General features: G+C 55.7%; 1 protein-coding gene across 1 annotated transcript in view; it reads left to right on the top strand.

Annotated features, from left to right (window-relative positions):
• KMT2D (lysine methyltransferase 2D) overlaps positions 1 to 20,794 on the top strand; it is a 38,520-nt gene extending 17,726 nt beyond the window's left edge. The window contains 26 exon segments of the mRNA XM_070619543.1: positions 119 to 1,930; positions 2,036 to 2,218; positions 2,296 to 2,432; positions 2,663 to 4,228; positions 4,230 to 4,549; positions 5,941 to 6,064; positions 6,190 to 6,274; positions 6,380 to 6,458; positions 6,557 to 6,789; positions 6,890 to 9,766; positions 9,905 to 10,045; positions 10,169 to 10,336; positions 10,495 to 10,654; positions 11,318 to 11,393; positions 11,563 to 11,738; positions 11,838 to 11,968; positions 12,647 to 12,779; positions 12,858 to 12,985; positions 13,123 to 14,263; positions 15,136 to 15,272; positions 15,363 to 15,493; positions 15,990 to 16,037; positions 17,164 to 17,449; positions 17,692 to 17,765; positions 17,894 to 18,002; positions 18,163 to 20,794. Coding sequence (XP_070475644.1) covers positions 119 to 1,930; positions 2,036 to 2,218; positions 2,296 to 2,432; positions 2,663 to 4,228; positions 4,230 to 4,549; positions 5,941 to 6,064; positions 6,190 to 6,274; positions 6,380 to 6,458; positions 6,557 to 6,789; positions 6,890 to 9,766; positions 9,905 to 10,045; positions 10,169 to 10,336; positions 10,495 to 10,654; positions 11,318 to 11,393; positions 11,563 to 11,738; positions 11,838 to 11,968; positions 12,647 to 12,779; positions 12,858 to 12,985; positions 13,123 to 14,263; positions 15,136 to 15,272; positions 15,363 to 15,493; positions 15,990 to 16,037; positions 17,164 to 17,449; positions 17,692 to 17,765; positions 17,894 to 18,002; positions 18,163 to 18,255 — 10,548 coding nt within the window. The 3' untranslated portion in view covers positions 18,256 to 20,794.
• Positions 20,795 to 21,080: the final 286 nt, after the last annotated feature.

Genomic DNA, 21,080 nt, shown 5'->3' with positions numbered 1-21,080 from the left:
GGGGCTGGGCCAGGCCACACCATCCAAGTCCTGTAGTAGGCCCCCTTTGAGGGTGAGGGGATGGAAGAAGGCCTGTTCACAGCAGCCTGACTGCTCTGTGCCTGGTCTCCCCTTGTAGCAGGCTGAGAGTCAGATCAACAAGCAGACCAAGGTGGGCGACATGGCCCGCAAGACTGACCGACCGGCCCTGCATCTCCGCATTCCTCCCCAGCCAGGGGCCCTGGGCAGCCCACCCCCTGCTGCCGCCCCCACCATTTTCATTGGCAGCCCCACAACCCCCGCCGGCTTGTCTACCTCTGCGGACGGGTTCCTGAAGCCGCCGGCGGGCACGGTGCCCGGCCCCGACTCGCCTGGTGAGCTCTTCCTCAAGCTCCCACCCCAGGTGCCCGCCCAAGTGCCTTCGCAGGACCCCTTTGGACTGGCCCCCACCTACGCTCTGGATCCCCGCTTCCCCACGGCACCACCCACCTATCCTCCCTATCCTAGTCCGACCGGGGCCCCTGCACAGCCCTCAACGCTGGGCGCTTCATCTCGTCCTGGGACTGGCCAGCCAGGGGAATTCCACACTACCCCACCTGGCACCCCCCGACACCAGCCCTCCACACCTGATCCCTTCCTCAAACCCCGCTGCCCCTCACTGGACAACCTAGCTGTGCCTGAGAGCCCAGGGGTAGGGGGAGGCAAGGCTTCCGAGCCCCTACTGTCACCCCCGCCTTTTGGGGAAACTCGGAAGGCTCTAGAGGTGAAGAAGGAAGAACTTGGGGCATCCTCTCCTAGCTATGGGCCCCCAAACCTGGGCTTTGTAGACTCACCCTCCTCAGGCCCCCACCTGGGTGGCCTGGAGTTAAAGGCACCTGATGTCTTCAAAGCCCCCCTGACCCCTCGGGCATCTCAGGTAGAGCCTCAGAGCCCGGGCTTGGGCTTAAGGCCCCAGGAGCCAGCCCCTGCCCAGGCTTTGGCCCCTTCTCCCCCCAGCCATTCAGACATCTTTCGCCCTGGCCCCTACCCTGACCCTTATGCTCAGCCCCCATTGACCCCTCGGCCCCAACCCCCACCCCCTGAGAGCTGCTGTGCCCTGCCCCCTCGCTCACTGCCCTCTGACCCTTTCTCCCGAGTGCCTGCCAGTCCCCAGTCCCAGTCCAGCTCCCAGTCCCCGTTGACACCCCGTCCTCTCTCTGCTGAGGCTTTCTGCCCATCCCCCGTTACCCCACGCTTCCAGTCCCCTGACCCTTATTCTCGCCCCCCATCACGCCCTCAGTCCCGTGACCCATTTGCCCCATTGCATAAACCACCCCGACCCCAGCCCCCTGAAGTTGCCTTCAAGGCTGGGCCTCTAGCCCACACCCCGCTGGGGGCTGGGGGCTTCCCAGCAGCCCTGCCCTCAGGGCCAGCAGGTGAGCTCCATGCCAAGGTTCCAGGTGGGCAGCCCCCCAATTTTGCCCGGTCCCCTGGGACAGGTGCATTTGTGGGCACCCCCTCGTCCATGCGTTTTACTTTCCCTCAGGCAGTAGGAGAACCTTCCTTAAAGCCCCCTGTCCCTCAGCCTGGCCTCCCTCCACCCCATGGGATCAACAGCCATTTTGGGCCCGGCCCTACCTTGGGCAAGCCTCAAAGCACAAACTTCACAGTAGCCACAGGGAACTTCCACCCATCGGGCAGCCCCCTGGGACCCAGCACTGGGTCCACAGGAGAGGGCTATGGGCTGTCCCCGCTACGCCCACCATCAGTCCTGCCACCATCTGCACCCGATGGATCCCTCCCCTACCTGTCCCATGGAGCCTCACAGCGGGCAGGCATCACCTCTCCAGTCGATAAGCGAGAAGACCCAGGGGCTGGAATGGGCAGCTCTTTGGCGGCACCAGAGCTTCCAGGTACCCAGGACCCAGGCATGTCCAGCCTCAGCCAGACAGAGCTGGAGAAGCAGCGGCAGGTGGGTTGACATCCTGTAGCTGAGCCCCCACATCTCCTCTGTCCCTATGCCAGTCCTAGGATTGGAGTAGAATGGACTTACTCAGCTTCTCTCTTCTCTGCACAGCGCCAGCGACTACGGGAACTACTGATTCGGCAGCAGATACAGCGCAACACTCTGCGGCAGGAGAAGGAAACAGCTGCAGCAGCTGCAGGAGCAGTGGGGACTCCGGGTAGCTGGGGTGCTGAACCTAGCAGTCCTGCCTTTGAGCAGCTGAGTCGAGGCCAGACCCCCTTCACTGGGACCCAGGTAGGAAGAGTGGCAAGAGGTGGTGGGTCCAGGACACTGAAGCTGGCCCCACCTTCATCTAACCGTATCTCTCATAGGACAAGAACAGCCTTGTGGGGCTGCCCCCAGGCAAGCTGGGTGGCCCCATCTTGGGGCCAGGGGCTTTCCCCAGTGATGACCGACTGTCCCGGCCACCTCCACCAGCCACCCCTTCTTCTATGGATGTGAACAGCCGGTGAGGCTCCAGGGCGTTCCCTGGGGGTAAACCAAGGGAACAGATTTTACTACCGTTGTGTACTGCCTCTGATTTTCCCATCTCTCTAATTCTTCTCCAGTATCACTTACTTTTCTTCTCCATTCCTTCCCCTCAGCACATTAACTGCATCCTTCCCCAATGCCCTAAGACCATGTTCTAGCTCTTCTTCATCTTGATTTCATCTTACTGACTACTGCCTATTCTTTCAGGCAACTGGTGGGAGGCTCCCAAGCTTTCTATCAGCGAGCACCCTATCCTGGGTCCCTGCCCTTACAGCAGCAGCAGCAGCAACAACTGTGGCAGCAGCAGCAGCAACAGCAACAGGCAACGGCAGCAACCTCCATGCGACTAGCCATGTCTGCTCGCTTTCCATCAGCTCCTGGGCCTGAACTTGGCCGCCAAGCCCTAGGTTCCCCCTTGGCGGGAATTCCCACCCGCCTGCCTGGCCCTGGTGAGCCACTGCCTGGTCCAGCTGGTCCTGCCCAGTTCATTGAGTTGCGGCACAATGTACAGAAAGGACTAGGGCCTGGGGGCGCTCCGTTTCCTGGTCAGGGCCCCCCTCAGAGACCCCGTTTTTACCCTGTAAATGAGGACTCCCACCGACTGCCTCCTGAAGGACTTCGAGGCCTAGCAGTATCAGGCCTTCCGCCACAGAAACCCTCAGCCCCGCCGGCCCCTGAACTGAACAACAGCCTCCATCCAACACCCCACACCAAGGTTCCCACCCTGCCCCCTGGCTTGGAGCTGGTCAGCCGGCCCCCCTCGAGCTCTGAGCTTGGCCGCCCCCCTCCTTTGGCCCTGGAAGCTGGGAAGTTATCCTGTGAGGATCCTGAGCTGGATGATGACTTTGATGCCCACAAGGCCCTAGAGGATGACGAGGAGCTTGCTCACTTGGGCCTGGGTGTGGATGTGGCCAAGGGGGATGATGAGCTGGGCACCCTGGAAAACCTGGAGACCAACGACCCCCACCTGGATGACTTGCTGAATGGGGATGAGTTTGACCTACTGGCCTATACTGATCCTGAGTTGGACACTGGGGACAAGAAAGATATTTTCAATGAGCACTTGAGGCTGGTGGAGTCAGCCAATGAAAAGGCTGAGCGGGAGGCCCTGCTGCGGGGGGTGGAGCCAGGACCCTTGGGCCCAGAGGAGCGCCCTCCTCCGGCTGCTGATGCCTCTGAGACCCGTCTGGCATCCGTGCTCCCTGAGGTGAAGCCCAAGGTGGAGGAGGGTGGGCGCCACCCTTCCCCATGCCAGTTCACCATTACCACCCCCAAAGTAGAGCCAGCGCCTGCCACCCCTTCCTTAGGCCTGGGGCTGAAGCCAGGACAAAGTGTGATGGGCAGCCGGGACACCCGAATGGGCACAGGACCCTTTTCTAGCAGTGGGCACACAACTGAGAAAGGCCCCTTTGGCGCCACAGGAGGACCACCATCTCACCTGTTGACCCCCAGCCCACTAAGTGGCCCAGGAGGGTCCTCCTTGCTGGAAAAGTTTGAGCTAGAGAGTGGGACCCTGACCTTGCCTGGTGGACATGCAGCATCTGGGGATGAGCTGGACAAGATGGAGAGCTCACTTGTAGCTAGTGAGTTACCCCTGCTTATCGAGGACCTGTTGGAGCATGAGAAGAAGGAGCTGCAGAAGAAGCAGCAGCTTTCAGCACAGCTGCAGCCTGCCCAGCAGCAGCAGCAGCAGCAGCAGCAGCAGCAGCACTTCCCTACTGGCCACACCAGGCCCTACCCAGGCCATGTCTTTGCCACACGAGGGCTCTTCTCCTAGTTTGGCTGCACCCCAACAGCAGCTTGCCCTGGGACTTGGAGGTTCCCGACAGCCGGGCTTGGCCCAACCGCTGATGCCTACCCAGCCACCAGCTCATGCACTCCAGCAGCGCCTGGCCCCATCCATGACCATGGTGTCCAACCAAGGGCATATGCTAAGTGGGCAGCATGGGGGACAGGCAGGCTTGGTGCCCCAGCAGAGCCCACAGCCAGTGCTGACACAGAAGCCCATGAGTACCATGCCACCTTCCATGTGCATGAAACCCCAGCAGCTGGCAATGCAACAGCAGCTGGCTAACAGCTTTTTTCCGGATACAGGTAACCTCAGCAAGGGGCACTGGCTTAGTTATGCAGGGGTGATCACTGTTAACCACATGGGCACTGAAGCTACAGACCTAAGATAATCCCTAGTTAAGGGACGTGGGACACAAAGAGCTTTGCCTAAATACCATACTAGTGGTACAGGCAGAGCATTATAGCTATTAAGAAGGGAGAAACAGTGCCTGGCATATAGCAGTCATTCAGATGTTTGAATGAGTGAATGGAATGAATGCATGAAGCCTGATTAGCAAAAGCTTTGTAGCTGTGGTAAGACCAGAAGTTTAGGACTTGGAGGGAAGTGGTGCAAGAAAAAGCAATCAGGTAGGTGAAAAGACTTGAGTGAGACTGTAGTGGCAGGAAAGCTGGGGGTTATATTTGGAGACAATGAGTGAAGTGGTTAGGCTGTGTGTGGAGGGAAGTGAGTGGGCACTACCAAAATTGTGGAGAGGTAAGAAGGGGGTCCAGACTGAGGAAAACCTCAAATTATAATAGCATTTATTGAGTGCTCTTTGCCAAGCGGTGTGCTGAGCGCTTTACATTCCTTGTCTAATTTAATCACAAGAAACACATTAAATGGGTACTAATTATTATCTCTGATTATAGAAAAGGAAACTGAGGCATGGAGGTTACGCAGCTTTCTCAAGATCCCATAACTAACAGAGCTAGAGTTTGAACCCTGGCCTTCTAATCCTGTTAACAGTTTTACTGCCTCAAAATACCAGGAGAGGGAGTTTACTTAGTCTTTTAAAAATGAGGAGTCAGTTAAGTTTTCTGAGCAGTTGGAGAAATATACGATGTACAGGATTTTAGGAAGATTTAAGTTTTTGGTGGTTGCTTATTTCTTCTGTTCTACCCAGGATCCTGGACAGGCAGGAGAGTGGGCTGTATGTGATGTATGTTATGCCCAAAACAGCTCTGGCATCTAGGGCTTTGGCACATTGCCCATGTCTTGGGTTCTTGGCCTGTATCAGTTGCCCTAAGAACACTACTTTTGAAGAACACTTTCTAGGTTATAAAGTGTCCTCATATTCTTGTCACATTTGCTCCTCTGAATAGCTCCAGGAGGTAGGCAAAGTAGGGATAATGATCTCCATCAAATAGAGGAGTAAACTGAGGCTCAGAGAGGTAAAATGACATTGACACATTAGCTCAACAAATCTTTACTGAGGACCTTTTCCTAGCAATGTGCGAGTAAAAACAGGTCCATGTGTCCTGTGAGTAACAGCTGAGCCACCCAGACTACCTGGTTCCTAGTCTAGTGGTCTTTCTACCATGTCGTGCCATGTTCTGCTTGACTTGGTGTGGAGGTCAAATTGTTGGAAGGAAAGGCAGGCATGGAATGAAGCATTGACCCAAATGCCCAGCTCAGTTGGCTCTTCCCTCTCCAGACCTGGACAAGTTTGCTGCAGAAGATATCATTGATCCCATTGCAAAGGCCAAGATGGTGGCTTTGAAAGGCATCAAGAAGGTGATGGCTCAGGGAAGCATTGGAGTGGCACCTGGTATGAATAGGTAAGACTTGTGGGGTGAGCAGGATGGCCCTTTCCTTTCTCATTCCTTCTCCCTACATGTCCTGCCCCTTTGCCTTTCATCTTTCCCCATCACCAACACATCCTGTTTCCTTTGGTGGCCTCCAGGCAGCAAGTGTCCCTGCTAGCCCAGAGGCTCTCAGGGGGGCCCGGCAGTGATCTGCAGAACCACGTGGCAGCTGGGAGTGGCCAGGTAATTGGTCAGGTGGAAGTAGGAACTTGTGTCCTATGCCATCAGGCCACCCTTTGTAGGGCCTGGTATAGAACAGTGACCTTCTAGCAGTCTCTCTCATCACAGGAGCGGAGTGCCGGTGACCCCTCCCAGCCTCGTCCCAATCCACCCACTTTTGCCCAGGGAGTGATCAGTGAGTATAGGGGTGAGGAGGAGTATGCAAGGAAGTGGCTTAGGGCGTGTGGAGGAAGAGGGATTGGGATCACCATTTCACAGGTCCTGACATCTCGCTTCCTTTCCCAGATGAGGCTGACCAGCGGCAGTATGAGGAGTGGCTGTTCCATACCCAACAGCTCTTACAGATGCAGCTGAAGGTGCTAGAGGAGCAGATTGGTGTGCACCGCAAGTCGCGGAAGGCTCTGTGTGCCAAGCAGCGTACTGCCAAAAAGGCAGGCCGTGAGTTCCCAGAGGCAGATGCTGAGAAGCTTAAGCTGGTTACGGAGCAGCAGAGCAAGATCCAGAAGCAGCTGGATCAGGTGGGGAAAGCACACTTCAGCCCAGCAAACAGGAGCCTGGGAAGAGGGATGGCATGGGTGGGCAGGCTCCAGGCTAACCTTCCCAACCCTCCCCTCTTAGGTCCGGAAGCAGCAGAAGGAGCACACTAATCTCATGGCAGAATACCGGAATAAGCAGCAGCAGCAGCAGCAGCAACAACAGCAGCAGCAACACTCAGCCGTGCTGGCCCTTAGCCCTTCCCAGAGTCCCCGGCTACTCACAAAGCTCCCTGGTCAGCTGCTCCCTGGCCATGGGCTGCAGCCACCCCAGGGGCCACCTGGTGGGCAAGCTGGAGGTCTTCGCCTGCCCCCTGGGGGCATGGCACTACCTGGACAGCCTGGTGGCCCCTTCCTCAACACGACCCTGGCTCAACAGCAACAACAGCAACATTCTGGTGGGGCTGGGGCCCTGGCTGGCCCCTCAGGGGGCTTTTTCCCTGGCAACCTTGCTCTTCGAGGCCTAGGACCTGATTCAAGGCTTTTACAGGAAAGACAGCTGCAGCTACAGCAGCAACGCATGCAATTGGCCCAGAAACTGCAACAGCAGCAGCAGCAGCAGCAGCAGCAGCAGCAGCACCTCCTAGGACAAGTGGCAATCCAGCAGCAACAGCAGCAGGGCCCAGGGGTACAAGCAAACCCAGCTCTGGGCCCCAAGCCCCAGGGGCTTCTGCCTCCCAGCAGCCATCAGGGCCTCTTGGTCCAGCAGCTGTCCCCCCAACCACCCCAGGGGCCCCAGGGCATGCTGGGCCCTGCCCAGGTGGCAGTGTTGCAGCAGCAGCAACAGCAGCAGCAACAGCAGCACCACCCTGGAGTTTTGGGTCCCCAGGGCCCGCACAGACAGGTGCTTCTGAACCAGTCTCGGGTGCTGAGTTCCCCCCAGCTGGCACAGCAGGGTCAGGGCCTTACAGGACACCGGCTGGTCACAGCCCAGCAGCAGCAGCAACAGCACCAACAGCAGGGATCTGTGGCAGGGCTTTCCCATCTTCAGCAGGGTCTCATGCCACACAGTGGGCAGCCCAAACTGAGCGCTCAGCCCATGGGCTCCTTACAGCAACAACAGCTTCAGCAACAGCAGCTACAGCAGCAGCAGCAACAGCTACAGCAGCAGCAGCAACAGCTACAACAGCAGCAGCAGCAGCAGCAGCAGCAGCAGCAGCAGCAGCAACTTCAACAGCAACAGCAACAACTACAACAACAGCAGCTACAGCAGCAGCAGCAGCAGCAGCAGCAGCAGTTTCAACAGCAGCAACAGCAGCAGCAACAGCAGCAGCAGCAGCAGCAGCAGCAGCAGCAGCAGCAGCAGTTTCAACAGCAGCAGCAGCAGCAGATGGGCCTCTTGAACCAGAGCCGAACTTTACTTTCTCCGCAGCAGCAGCAGCAGCAACAGCAGCAGCAGCAGCAGCAGGTGACGCTTGGTCCTGGCATGCCAGCCAAGCCTCTGCAACACTTTTCTAGCCCCGGAGCCCTGGGCCCAACCCTCCTTCTCACGGGCAAGGAACAAAGCATTGTAGAGACAGCTCTTCCTCCAGAGGCCACTGAGGGGCCCTCCACACATCAGGGAGGGCCGTTAGCAGTAGCGACTGTTCCTGAGTCCGTGGCCACTGAACCAGGGGAGGTAAAGCCCTCACTCTCTGGGGACGCGCCACTCCTGCTTGTCCAACCCCAGGCCCAGCCTCAGCCCAACTCTGTGCAGCTGCAGCCACCTCTGAGGCTCCCAGGACAACAGCAGCAGCAAGTTAACTTGCTCCACACAGCAGGTGCAGGAAGCCATGGGCAGCCAACCAACGGATCATCTTCTGAGGCCTCACCTCTGCCCCACCTGCTGGCCCAATCCTCTGTTTCTTTAGGGGAGCAGCCTGGGCCCATGACCCAGAACCTTCCGGGCTCTCAACAGCCCCTTGGATTAGAGCGGCCCATGCAAAATAATGCAGGGTCACAGCCTGCCAAACCAGGATCTGCCCCGCAGTCTGGGCAGGGCCTGCCTGGGACTGGACTCATGCCTACAGTGGGTCAGCTTCGAGCACAGCTCCAAGGAGTCCTCGCCAAAAACCCACAGCTGCGGCACCTGAGTCCTCAGCAGCAGCAGCAGCTACAGGCACTGCTCATGCAGCGGCAGCTGCAACAGAGTCAGGCAGTACGCCAGACCCCACCCTACCAGGACCCTGGGACCCAGCCCTCTCCCCTTCAGGGCCTCCTAGGCCGCCAGCCCCACCTTGGGGGCTTCCCTGGATCCCAGACAGGCCCCCTCCAGGAGCTAGGAGCAGGGCTTCGACCTCAGGGCGCACCTCGGCTCCCCACCCCACAAGGAGCCTTATCCACAGGACCAGTCCTTGGCCCTGTCCATCCCACACCTACACCATCCAGCCCCCAAGAGCCAAAGAGACCTTCCTCACAATTACCTTCTCCCAGCTCCCAGCTCCCCTCTGAAGCCCAGCTCACCCCCATCCAGCCAGGGACCCCAAAACCCCAGGGGCCACCCTTGGAACTGCCTCCTGGGAAGGTCTCACCTGCTTCTGCCCAGCTTGCGGATGCCTTCTTCGGCAAGGGGGTAGGACCTTGGGACCCCCCAGACAACCTTGCAGAAGCCCACAAGCCAGAGCAGAGCAGCCTGGTACCTGGCCATCTGGAGCAGGTGAATGGGCAGGTGGCACCCGAACCACCCCATCTCAGCATCAAGCAGGAACCTCGGGAAGAGCCATGCGCCTTGGGAACGCAGGCAGTGAAGAGGGAGGCCAATGGGGAGCCAATAGGGGCACCAGGTACCAGCAACCACCTCCTGCTGGCAGGCCCCCGCTCAGAGGCTGGGCATCTGCTCTTGCAGAAGCTTCTACGGGCAAAGAATGTGCAACTCAGCACTGGGCAGGGGCCTGAGGGGCTGCGAGCTGAGATCAACGGGCACATTGACAGCAAGCTGGCTGGGCTGGAGCAGAAACTACAGGGTACTACCAGCAACAAGGAGGTGAGTACTCTAGCTAGAGTGGAGAGGTCAGAGTGAGGAGGCCTGGAGCCTGGGGGCAGAGTGAGCAGATCTGGGTCAAACAAGAGGTGAGGGCTCCAAGGAGGACAGCAGCCTTCACTGTGGGTTTATCTGGCTTAGGATACAGCAGCCAGGAAGCCTTTGACACCGAAGCCCAAGCGGGTACAGAAGGCAAGCGACAGGTTGGTGAGCTCCCGAAAGAAGCTGCGGAAGGAGGACGGGGTCAGGGCCAGCGAGGCCTTGCTGAAACAGCTGAAACAGGTGACCCCCAGGAGCCAGTCCCCGGGTCCCGTCCCAGGATAGGGGGCACCCTGGCCCCCAGCTGTGCAGTGGTGGAGATGTACGTGCTGCAGGTTTCCAACCTTGTCATCTTGCCCCTCCTAGGAGCTGTCCCTGCTGCCCCTAACAGAGCCTACCATCACCGCCAATTTCAGCCTCTTTGCTCCTTTTGGCAGTGGCTGCCCGATCAATGGGCAGTGCCAGCTGAGGGGGGCCTTTGGAAGTGGGGCGCTGCCCACTGGCCCTGACTATTATTCCCAGCTGCTTACCAAGGTCAGAAAAATGGTGATACCTTTCGGGGATGATGAGATTCTTGGGGAGGTGGAGGTGGGAGTGGAAGACTTGAGGAAATTGCTGATGTAGTGTGGGGCCAGGAGATTATGTCAGTCTCCCTATGCCATCTTGCGCACAACACCCCACCCCACCCCCAGAATAACCTGAGTAACCCGCCGACACCACCCTCGTCGCTGCCCCCCACCCCACCCCCATCGGTGCAGCAGAAGATGGTAAATGGTGTCACTGCATCTGAAGAGCTGGGGGAGCACCCCAAGGATGCTGCCTCTGCCCGGGACACTGAAGGCACACTGAGGGGTAAGTCAGGGGCAGAGGGGCTTCTCCCCTAGCAGGACTTGGTGGCTAGGGTCCAAGCCAGTTAGTGTGCCTTGACACACAGTTTAAGCTGTGAGTGGGTTGCATATTACTCTGTGTGCATACACAACAGGAAGGGAGGGTATGAGATAGGAAGGTCCTCTTCAGGACTCCTTTGCTGGAGGCAAGGATGGGCTTCTGGAGTCTAGAGAAAAGGCGACAGGAGGGGGATGGCAGGGAGAGGGTTAATGGAGCTTTCATTTGTAAGGAACAGCCTAGCTTTAGTGGGTATGGAACCACAGTCAGATCTGGATTTGGATCCTGACTCCTGCATTCGTTTAGTTGTGTTACTGCAGCTAAGTAACTTGATTGACTTGTGTGAGCCTCAATTTCCTCACTGTAAAATGGGTATTATAATACTGGTCTCATGGAGTTGTTAAAAGATTATAAACAAAGAGTGAACCTAGATCCCAGGGCCTGGCACATAAGAAAGGCTCAATAGATGCAGCTTGTCTAACCCAGACTGGTAAATGGGTGGATGGGTAGACAGTGGTCACAATAACTAAGCTAGAGCTTGTACTAGTCAGGCCTGGAATATAGAGGAGAAAGCACCATCAGCTCCGGTGAACCTCAGCCTGACTTTTCTTCTCCTTATCTACCCCTCAGATGCTTCAGAGGTGAAGAGTCTAGACCTGCTGGCCGCCTTGCCTACACCCCCTCACAATCAGACTGAGGATGTCAGGTGGGAGTGGGGCCGGAAATGGAGATAAGGAATGGGAGTGGGGGGCAGGTTGCCTCATTTTTCCTTTGGCCAATAGCAGATTTCAAGTAAGGATAGGACATCTAGTCTCTATATTTGGGAGGAGGCGTCTGCAGGGCTGTAACAACAAATATCTACTTTTGGGTTACAGGATGGAGAGTGATGAGGACAGTGATTCTCCTGACAGCATTGTGCCGGCTTCATCTCCTGAGAGCATCCTAGGGGAGGAGGCTCCTCGTTTCCCTCAGCTGGGCTCAGGCCGGTGGGAGCAGGACGACCGGGCTCTCTCCCCTGTCATCCCCATCATTCCTCGGGCCAGCATCCCAGGTAAAGGCTGCTCTGGGCATGGGCCAGGCCAGGCTGGGTTGTCTCAGGCTGGGGGAGAGAGGCAGTTGGAGCTTACACAGGTCCCTCTTTCTCATTCAGTCTTCCCAGATACCAAACCTTATGGGTCCCTGGACCTGGAGGCCCCTGGGAAGCTGCCTGCCACAACTTGGGAAAAGGGCAAAGGAAGCGAGGTGTCAGTCATGCTGACGGTCTCTGCTGCTGCAGCCAAGGTGTGTCCTGGGGGTGACTTGGAGGCCAAGGGGATACTGATCAGAGGGCAGTCCCTAGAGCTTGTCTGGATAAATTCGATCATTCAAAACTATGTACTAAGGACCCACTGTGTGTGAAAGCCTGGGTGAGACTGTGGGATTAGGGTAAATGAAGCATGAGGGGTCCCTGACCTCAAGGAGCTCATAGTCCAGTGGTCAAGACACAAGTCAACAAATAAGGAGAATGTGTGTAATGTGACCAGTGCAGCAAGACAGCATGTCTCCAGTCACATTGGTGGCACTCTGTTCTTTTGAAAATGTTAACAGGGTTTTGTGGTCAAAGAAAATTGGAAATCCCAATTAAAACAACAAAACAGGTTTCTTTACTGCCAGACTCCTCAGCTCCTTTAATTGGCTAATGTGGATCATGAGTCTCCAAGTTGTGGATATAGTGTGCATCATTTCCAAAACTTAGTTGACACAGGTCCCTTTTGGTGGAGCTCCTGTTAATGCCCACAGCAGTTTGGGAAAGGCTACTGTAAGGAGGTGTGTGAGAGGAGCTGGATGGCGCAGGGGCAGGACTGACCGGCTGCTTGGGGAGTGTGTGCTGGGTGTCCTTGTCCCCACCAAGCTGGTGGTAGTGCTTACTCTGCACACTCTGCCAACACGGCTCTCCCATCCCCTTCCCTGCCCTGGCAGAACCTGAATGGTGTGATGGTGGCAGTTGCAGAGCTGCTAAGCATGAAGATCCCCAACAACTACGAGGTGCTGCTCCCAGAGAGCCCAGCCAGGGCAGGCATTGAGCCTAAGAAGGGGGAAGCTGAGGGCCCTGGTGAGTGTGGCAGGAAAACTCCTTGGGACCTACAGGGAATGATTCTGGTGGGAGGCCCTGACCCCTTCCTTCCTGCAGGCGGGAAAGACAAGGGTCTGGGCGGCAAGAGTCCAGAAGCTGGCCCTGATTGGCTGAAGCAATTTGATGCTGTGTTGCCTGGCTATACCCTCAAGAGCCAGCTAGACATCTTGAGCCTCCTGAAACAGGTGGGTCTTGGGGAGGAAAAGGGATGGGTACCTGGCTAGGGCAAAGAAGGCAGAGAATGGAATCTGGGTGCGACGAGGGAGGGAGCTACTTAAGTAAGGAGCTGGCACTAACATACAGGGTGCACGCCCTCCCGTAGGAGAGCCCTGCCCCAGAGCCACCTACCCAACACAGCTACACCTACAATGTCTCCAATCTGGATGTGCGACAGCTCTCAGCCCCGCCTCCTGAAGAACCCTCCCCACCCCCATCCCCCTTGGCACCCTCTCCTGCTAGCCCTGCTACTGAACCCCTAGTTGAACTTCCGGCTGAACCCTCAGCTGAGCCACCAGTTCCCTCGCCTCTGCCACTGGCTTCATCCCCTGAATCAGCCCGGCCCAAGCCCCGAGCCCGGCCCTCTGAAGAGGGTGAAGATTCCCGGACCCCTCGCCTCAAGAAGTGGAAGGGGGTGCGTTGGAAGCGGCTGCGGCTGCTGCTGACGATCCAGAAGGGCAGTGGGCGGCAGGAGGATGAACGGGAAGTGGCAGAGTTTATGGAACAGCTTGGAACAGCCCTGCGACCCGACAAGGTGCCTCGAGACATGCGGCGCTGCTGCTTCTGTCATGAGGAGGGTGATGGGGCCACTGATGGGCCCGCCCGCCTGCTGAACCTGGACCTGGACCTGTGGGTGCATCTCAACTGTGCCCTGTGGTCCACGGAAGTATATGAGACGCAGGGTGGGGCGCTGATGAATGTGGAGGTTGCTCTGCACCGAGGACTGCTAACCAAGTGCTCCCTGTGCCAGCGCACTGGTGCCACCAGCAGCTGTAATCGCATGCGTTGTCCCAACGTCTACCATTTTGCCTGCGCCATCCGCGCCAAGTGCATGTTCTTCAAGGACAAGACCATGCTCTGTCCAATGCATAAGATCAAGGGGCCCTGTGAGCAGGAGCTGAGCTCTTTTGCTGTCTTCCGGCGGGTCTACATTGAGCGGGATGAGGTGAAGCAAATCGCCAGCATCATCCAGCGGGGAGAGCGGCTACACATGTTCCGTGTTGGAGGCCTTGTGTTCCATGCCATTGGACAGCTGCTCCCCCACCAGATGGCTGATTTCCACAGTGCCACTGCCCTCTATCCCGTGGGCTACGAGGCTACGCGCATCTACTGGAGTCTCCGCACCAACAACCGCCGCTGCTGCTACCGCTGCTCCATTGGCGAGAACAACGGGCGGCCAGAATTCGTCATCAAAGTCATCGAGCAGGGCCTGGAGGACCTGGTCTTCACTGATGCCTCTCCCCAGGGTGAGCACTGGGCCCTTGAAATGATAATATGGATTTGGGCAAGTTTCTCCCAGAATCACATTTATGATGTCAAGAAGAGATCTTCAGGGTCCCTGTGAGTGACCTTTCCCCAACCGCAGGCAGGCAGAGGTCTCTTAAGATGCCCAGAGAACATGTTTTAGCCTCTCTCAGTCATCTTACATTCTCTTGTAATTGCAGAGATTCTGCTTGTCTAACTTCACGTGTTCCAGCTCCCTTTCCTAGCCTCAGTTCTGAGACCCTGTCGGCTGGCTCGTCCAATCCGATCCTAACCTCGAGTTCCTTATGGTTGCGTTCCCCTGGACAAAATTCTTTTGATCTTAGTTTTAGTGTTAATGATAAAAATAACAGTAAGAGCAGTTACTTTTTAGTGAGCGTGTACTGTGTGCCACAGACAGCTAAGTGACTGATAGAGGTCATTTTGTTCATGCAACCCGATGAGGTAAGTACTATTATATTGGGTTTGTATGTGAAGAAACTGAGTCTTAGAGAGATTTAAGTATTTGGCTTATGGTCCCCATGACCAGTACTAGAACCTGAATCCAACCTTCCCAACTCCAAAGCATGCCTGTTGTTCTGGCTCTCAGCGAGGCCCGTGGCCTGTGCTGGGTCTTCTAGGCCCTGGGGTCATGTTTCTGTGTCCCAAGGCTCTCTGATGCCCCTCCAGGGTGGGAAGCCTTCTGGCTTGTTGAGGGAGACAGACTGGGAGGCCAAGAGAAGGTCTTGAAGAACCACACGCCCTCACAACAGGGAGATGTGCACGCTATAGAAAACAGCCTAGCTCCGGGTCGAGGTTAGGACTGAGATCAGTGAGCAAAAGTTCCCTCTGAGGGCTGCTCTCTTTCCTTGCTTAGCTGTGTGGAATCGCATCATTGAGCCTGTGGCTGCCATGAGAAAAGAGGCCGACATGCTGCGGCTCTTCCCCGAGTACCTGAAAGGCGAGGAGCTCTTTGGGCTGACAGTGCATGCCGTGCTGCGCATAGCTGAATCAGTAAGGAAGGGGCTGGGGCAGGGGGGCACTGGGAACAAGGGTCCTGCCCCAGAAGTGCTCAGGCTAAGATGAGCACGACCTGTCCCACAGCTGCCTGGAGTGGAAAGCTGTCAAAACTATTTATTCCGCTATGGACGCCACCCCCTGATGGAGCTGCCACTCATGATCAACCCCACTGGTTGTGCCCGATCAGAGCCTAAAATCCTCACACACTACAAACGGTGAGCTTGTGGGGCTGGGGCCAAGGGGTGTGGGTGTGGGTGTTGGTAGGGATTCTCTGGCCAATTATGAGGGTTTGGGGTTACAGATCAGTTCCCTTGAAGAGACTGGGGGTTCCCTGTAAGCCTCCTGATTAGAGGGTGCGCAATTATCACTAGGGTCTCCCTTTCCTCCTCCCCTAATCTGCTCAGTTATCCTGGGGTGACCTGGGGTCTAGGACAGACTTATCTTGGGCACCTTAGAAATGGCTGCTGGGGAGGTTCTGGGTAGACAGCAGTGAAATTTTATGAGATGTGTAAGGGACACAGTCACCTCCTTCCTCTCCTGTTTTGCTTTCAGAGGGCCTATGATTGTCCCAAACCTCAGACACCCCATGAGTGCTAGGGTCACCTTCCCTTCCCCCGGCTGAGTTGGTATCAAAAATAAATAATTAGAAATATGATAGAAAAATAATAAAACCTTACATTTGTATAGCACTTTATACTTTTTTTTTCAAAGCGTTTTCACATCCATTATCTCATTTGATCCTCACAACAACCTTATGAGGTAGGTAGGGCAGGTGGTATGACCCCCGTTTTACAGCTGAGAAAACTGAGACCCAGAAAGGTTAAGTGACTAGACAAAGGTCACACAGCTGGGACCAGAACCTTACCTCTTGACTTGTGGTTCACTGTTCTTTCTGTGTATCACGGTAGCCTGATTTTGGTCCCTGGGTAGAGGGAGGCAGAATGCACGGTAGCAGGGCCTTCTTGAAGGCCTTCGGTTGCTCCTTGGGCTGTCGTAGAATGTCAGACTCTACCCTCGTCAGCCCTAGTCCTCGATGCTCTACAACAGTGGTTTTCAAACTATGAGTGTTCCAAAAGCCCTGGAACCCATAAACTGCGTGGGCAGAGCTTGGCCCTCCCCATGTATGGCCCCACCTTCCCCAAATTGGATTCAACCAGAAAAGTTCCATTTTCGTCTAGTTTATGTATTGGAGTTCCACTAACATTTTGTTAAAGAAGAAAAAAGATTTCTGCTAAATAAAAAAGAATAAAAAATGTTTGAAAACCACTGCTCTGGGATGGGCAAGAACTTGGCTGGTGCCCTAGGGTGGTGAAAGGCTTCCTGCCAGGCAGCAGTCATTCCCCTGCACTGAGCCACCTGCACGGAGCCCAACGTTACATCAGAGAAGGGGACAGTCTGGAGAAAGGAAAAGATACCACCTTTTGGCTGAATTCAGAGCCAGTTTTAATTCAGATCCAGCCCAGGTTCAGGGCTTCCAGTATGAGCAAGAGGTAGGACTCAGACATTTGAGCAAACCATGAGCTTAAATTCCAGGCCTGGACTGCTTGGGGAAGACCTCCCAGAGGAGCATGGCCTGGAGGATGGTTTGGCAGAAGGGTGGTAGAAGGTGGGGAGATGGGAGAGTGGGCTCAGTGTAGGGGAATTGGTGCCACCCCCTCCCTCCACCCCTCACCCCCCATCCTGGGCTCTCTGTGCCACCCAGGGTGTCAGAAGGGTCCCCGTAGCTAGTTGCTGCCTCACCAAAGCCAAGGCCCAGATGCCTCCACTCCATTCCTAAGGCAGCACACGTCCCTAACTGGTGTGTTGCAAATCCCAGGGAGGAGGCGGGTGGCGTGTGCTTGATCTAAGGGAGAACTCTCTTGTCATGGACTGTATCGCCTCCCAGGCCCCACACCCTGAACAGCACCAGCATGTCCAAGGCATATCAGAGCACCTTCACAGGAGAGACCAACACCCCGTACAGCAAGCAGTTTGTGCACTCCAAGTCATCTCAGTACCGGCGGCTGCGCACTGAGTGGAAGAACAATGTGTACCTGGCTCGCTCCCGTATCCAGGGCCTGGGGCTTTATGCAGCCAAGGACCTAGAAAAGCACACAATGGTCATCGAGTACATTGGCACCATCATTCGCAACGAGGTGGCCAACCGGCGGGAGAAAATCTATGAGGAGCAGGTATGGGCTGGCAGAGGGGCCATCATGGTGCATGGTCCATGCTTAGCCAAGGAACAAGGGGCAGGACTGAGGCCAGAGGAGCAGGTGGAAAGCTGTGGGAGGAGGAGAGGAGAGGTGGGAAAAAGGAAGAATGAGAAATGAAGATAAGCCCACTGCCTGAGTCCACCACCTGATCCCACCACCACCACTGCTGCCGTTTTCTGATATTCTTGCCCCTCCTTCTGCAACCTCTGCCTTTCTAGAATCGAGGCATCTACATGTTCCGAATAAACAATGAACATGTGATTGATGCTACGTTGACCGGAGGCCCTGCCAGGTGAGAGAAGAATGAAGAAGGAGGGATTTAGGGGTTCCTGAGGGTGGCATTCTGGGGGTGGGCTAACAAGGAACCAGAATCATCCCAACTCAGTTGCCTGGCATCCCTGACTCTGTCCCGCTTCCTAGGTACATTAACCATTCCTGTGCCCCTAACTGTGTGGCAGAAGTTGTGACGTTCGACAAGGAGGATAAAATCATTATCATCTCTAGCCGGCGAATCCCCAAAGGAGAGGAGGTGAGAGGAAGCATCCTGAGTGAGTGACAAAGCAGCTCCCTCTTCTCTGCCATTCCTCAGGAGCCCAATTCCAAGGCCACTGCCCTTAGATCAGATCTTCTCTGCCCTCCCCCACTGCCTCCAAGGGGCTGGCATTGATTCTGCCCTCTTCTCTTTCCAGCTGACCTATGACTATCAGTTTGACTTTGAGGACGATCAGCACAAGATCCCCTGCCACTGTGGAGCCTGGAATTGTCGGAAATGGATGAACTAAGAAGCTTTGTGGCTACCAGGCAGGGGAGTCCCCCCACCCCCAATCTCTTCCCTGAAAGGGTTGAGGGGGAAGAGAGGTAGCAGCCAGAGCCAGGACCCAGGGCTGGGGCTGCCGGCTGACCGGAGCCCCTGGAGCAGGAGGCTGGGGCAGAGGGCCCTAGGCCAAGCCCACCCTGGGCACCAGGGACAACCCTCTTCCCCGCCACCGGCCCCCAGGCTGGCATCTCTGCCCCCAGCTCCAGGAGGGGCCAGACAGAAGCAGCCATTGGGCATCTCAGGTTTGAGGGGGATATGGGCCGGGAACTACCCAGAAGCATCTGGGAGGCAGCAGGGAGGGGGGAGGAGGATGTGTGGCCGGGCCTCACAGCCCTGCTGCTCCCACCGACCTCTCCGGCCCAACTCAAGGCTGCAAAGAGACTTGACTAAGCTTGACAATCCCAAAGGCCGGGTCCCACACCTGGCCCTGCCTGCCGGGTCCTGCCCCCACCCTCACCCCCATCCCTTTCCCTCTCAATCTGTCTCTGTCTCCCTCTTCTCCTCTGTGTTTCTGTCTCTCTATGGGTTGTGTTTCCTTGTTTTCCACTCTGACAAATGCAACATGAACGGGAAAGAGGCGCCCAGCTGCCCAGGAGGGCACGCCAGGCAAGCCGGGCAAGGAGACCCCACACCCACACCTACCTCATTTAAGTGTTGGATTTTTTGCTGTTTTGAAATGTGAGACCCTCTCCAAGCCCCCTACTGCCCCAACCCTCTCCCCCACCTCACTGCCCTCTTCTGAGTGGGTGGAAGGGGGGTAGGAGGAGGAAGAAAAAACAACAACAAAAAATCCATCTTTGTTTTTAATTATGGGCATGGGATGGTGGTTGAGGCTAATGATGATGAAGATTGGGGATGACTGGCCCCTAGTTGCTCTAGGACTTCCTTCTCCATCTGGACATGGGGGCAGGAGGGGTGTGCTAAACCTAGGACCAGGATATCTCCCTCCTGTTTTCCCAACCCCATCATGAGCCCATTTGCCCTCCAGCCCCTGGATGGGGTGGGTGGGTGGTAGGGTGAGGGCTATCCCTGAGTGGCATGCCCATACCCAGTGAGGCAGGGTGTGGCCCGGAGCTCCCACTTTCCCTCAGTCACCAAACTGCTGCTGGTCTGGTGGGAAGGGGTGGTGATGTGGGGGTGGGGGAGCTTAGTGTCAGCGCGGGGAGGGTGGGGGGTATTTATCTATTTATACATGGGATTGTACATAGTCTTGTGGGGCATGGGGGAGCCGGCTGGAGGTGAGAACCCTCCCCTCTCCCCCCACCCCCGGGGAGAGCAAATGTAAAACTACTAATTTTTGTGCTTTATATATTCTATATAAATATATCTATTTTCTTTTTACAAAACCAGTTTATAAATGGTAGGGGGGTGTGGGGCGGACACATGGAGCTCCCCTTGTGGGGGGGCCCCTCCATTACCCAACCTACCGCCCTTTTCCTCACCCCCTCCTCCCCACCCCCTGGCTGTGACTGCTGTAAGGTGGGGGTATAGAGGCTGGGCGAGTCCCACCCCCTGTTGTATAGTTGGACTATGTTATAACGCACAAAAGTGAGCTGGCCCCAGGGGGAGCCAGAGGGTGATGGGGTCCCTGCCTCCCTTTCCTTCCCCTTTCTGCCCAAGCTTGTGCTGCAGTTGAACCTCTTCCTGGGGGTAGGGGTAGGTCAGGGGGTGGGTGAGGCCCCAGACCCCTCTCTGGTAGGGAGCCATGGGGATGAAGATGAAGCTTATATGCAGTTCTCTCCTAGGGGCTGTGGGCAAAGGGCATTTTGTAATTAATATTTTCAAGAATCAAATGTCTGGAGTGTAGGGATGGGCTTGGTGGCAGTGGATGGGCAGGCCTGCTGGAGGGGGAGCACGGTCGCTGTTGTGATTTTAGGTTTGTTTTGTTTTGTTTTTGAATTTGGGGGGTTGCGGATTGATGGGGGTAGGGAGTTTTTTTTTTTTTTTTTTAAGCTGCTTCCTCAACTGTTTCAAGCTGCAAATGTTTAAGAGAATAACATCCCCTCACCCCCACAGAAACCACTGTAATTAAATCAGACAGTGGGGAGACTGGGCTGCTGCCCCCAAAGCCATTGGATGTTCCTTTTCCAAGAGCAAAAGGCCTAGGCTACAGGGAGGGAGAGATTGGCTCCTGTGAGTCAGGCTCTGGTTGGGGCTTGGGCCCTGGGATTGGGAAAAGGGGATGGGGCAGACTTTGTAAGCATATGCTAGGTATCCGATAGTCCTGTAGAATTTAGTGAAGAAACCTTATACAGTTTTTAATTTTTATATAAACTAACTCAGACCCAAGCTACAGGTTGGAATTTTGGTTGTTGGTTTTTTTTAAGTACCCCGCCTGTATAATTGCATCAGAATTCCCTCCTCTCCCCTTCCCCCCGTGTTTGTATTTTGGGTTGGTTTACACTTGCACATATTCAATTTTCAGTTTTTCCCCTTTACGGTCTTCTCCCTTCACCTCCAGGACCCTCCCCCTTTTTAAAAAATAAATCGCTGACAAGTGTGAATCCCGTGAAGACTTTATTTTGTGTTGTGTGTATCCTGTACAGCAAGGTTGGTCCTTCGTAACAACGGATGAAATGATTCCCTTTTTTAAAGCGCCCTCTCTCCCTCCTCCCCCAGCGCCCCTGTCCTTGGCATGTTTTGTATCAGCGATCATTCTGAACTGTACATAATTTATGTTGCAAGAGGCAAAGGGCAAGTTTTGGATTTTGCTTCTTCCAAGTTTGTTTTTAAACGACAAATAAAAAAACAACATTTTAAATACAAGCGGCTCCGTCCCGTCAGCCTCGC

This window comes from Equus przewalskii, chromosome 5 (assembly GCF_037783145.1).
Source record: "Equus przewalskii isolate Varuska chromosome 5, EquPr2, whole genome shotgun sequence".
In the NCBI taxonomy this organism is placed as follows: Eukaryota; Metazoa; Chordata; class Mammalia; order Perissodactyla; family Equidae; genus Equus; species Equus przewalskii.
This window is presented reverse-complemented; position numbering and strand designations above follow the sequence as displayed.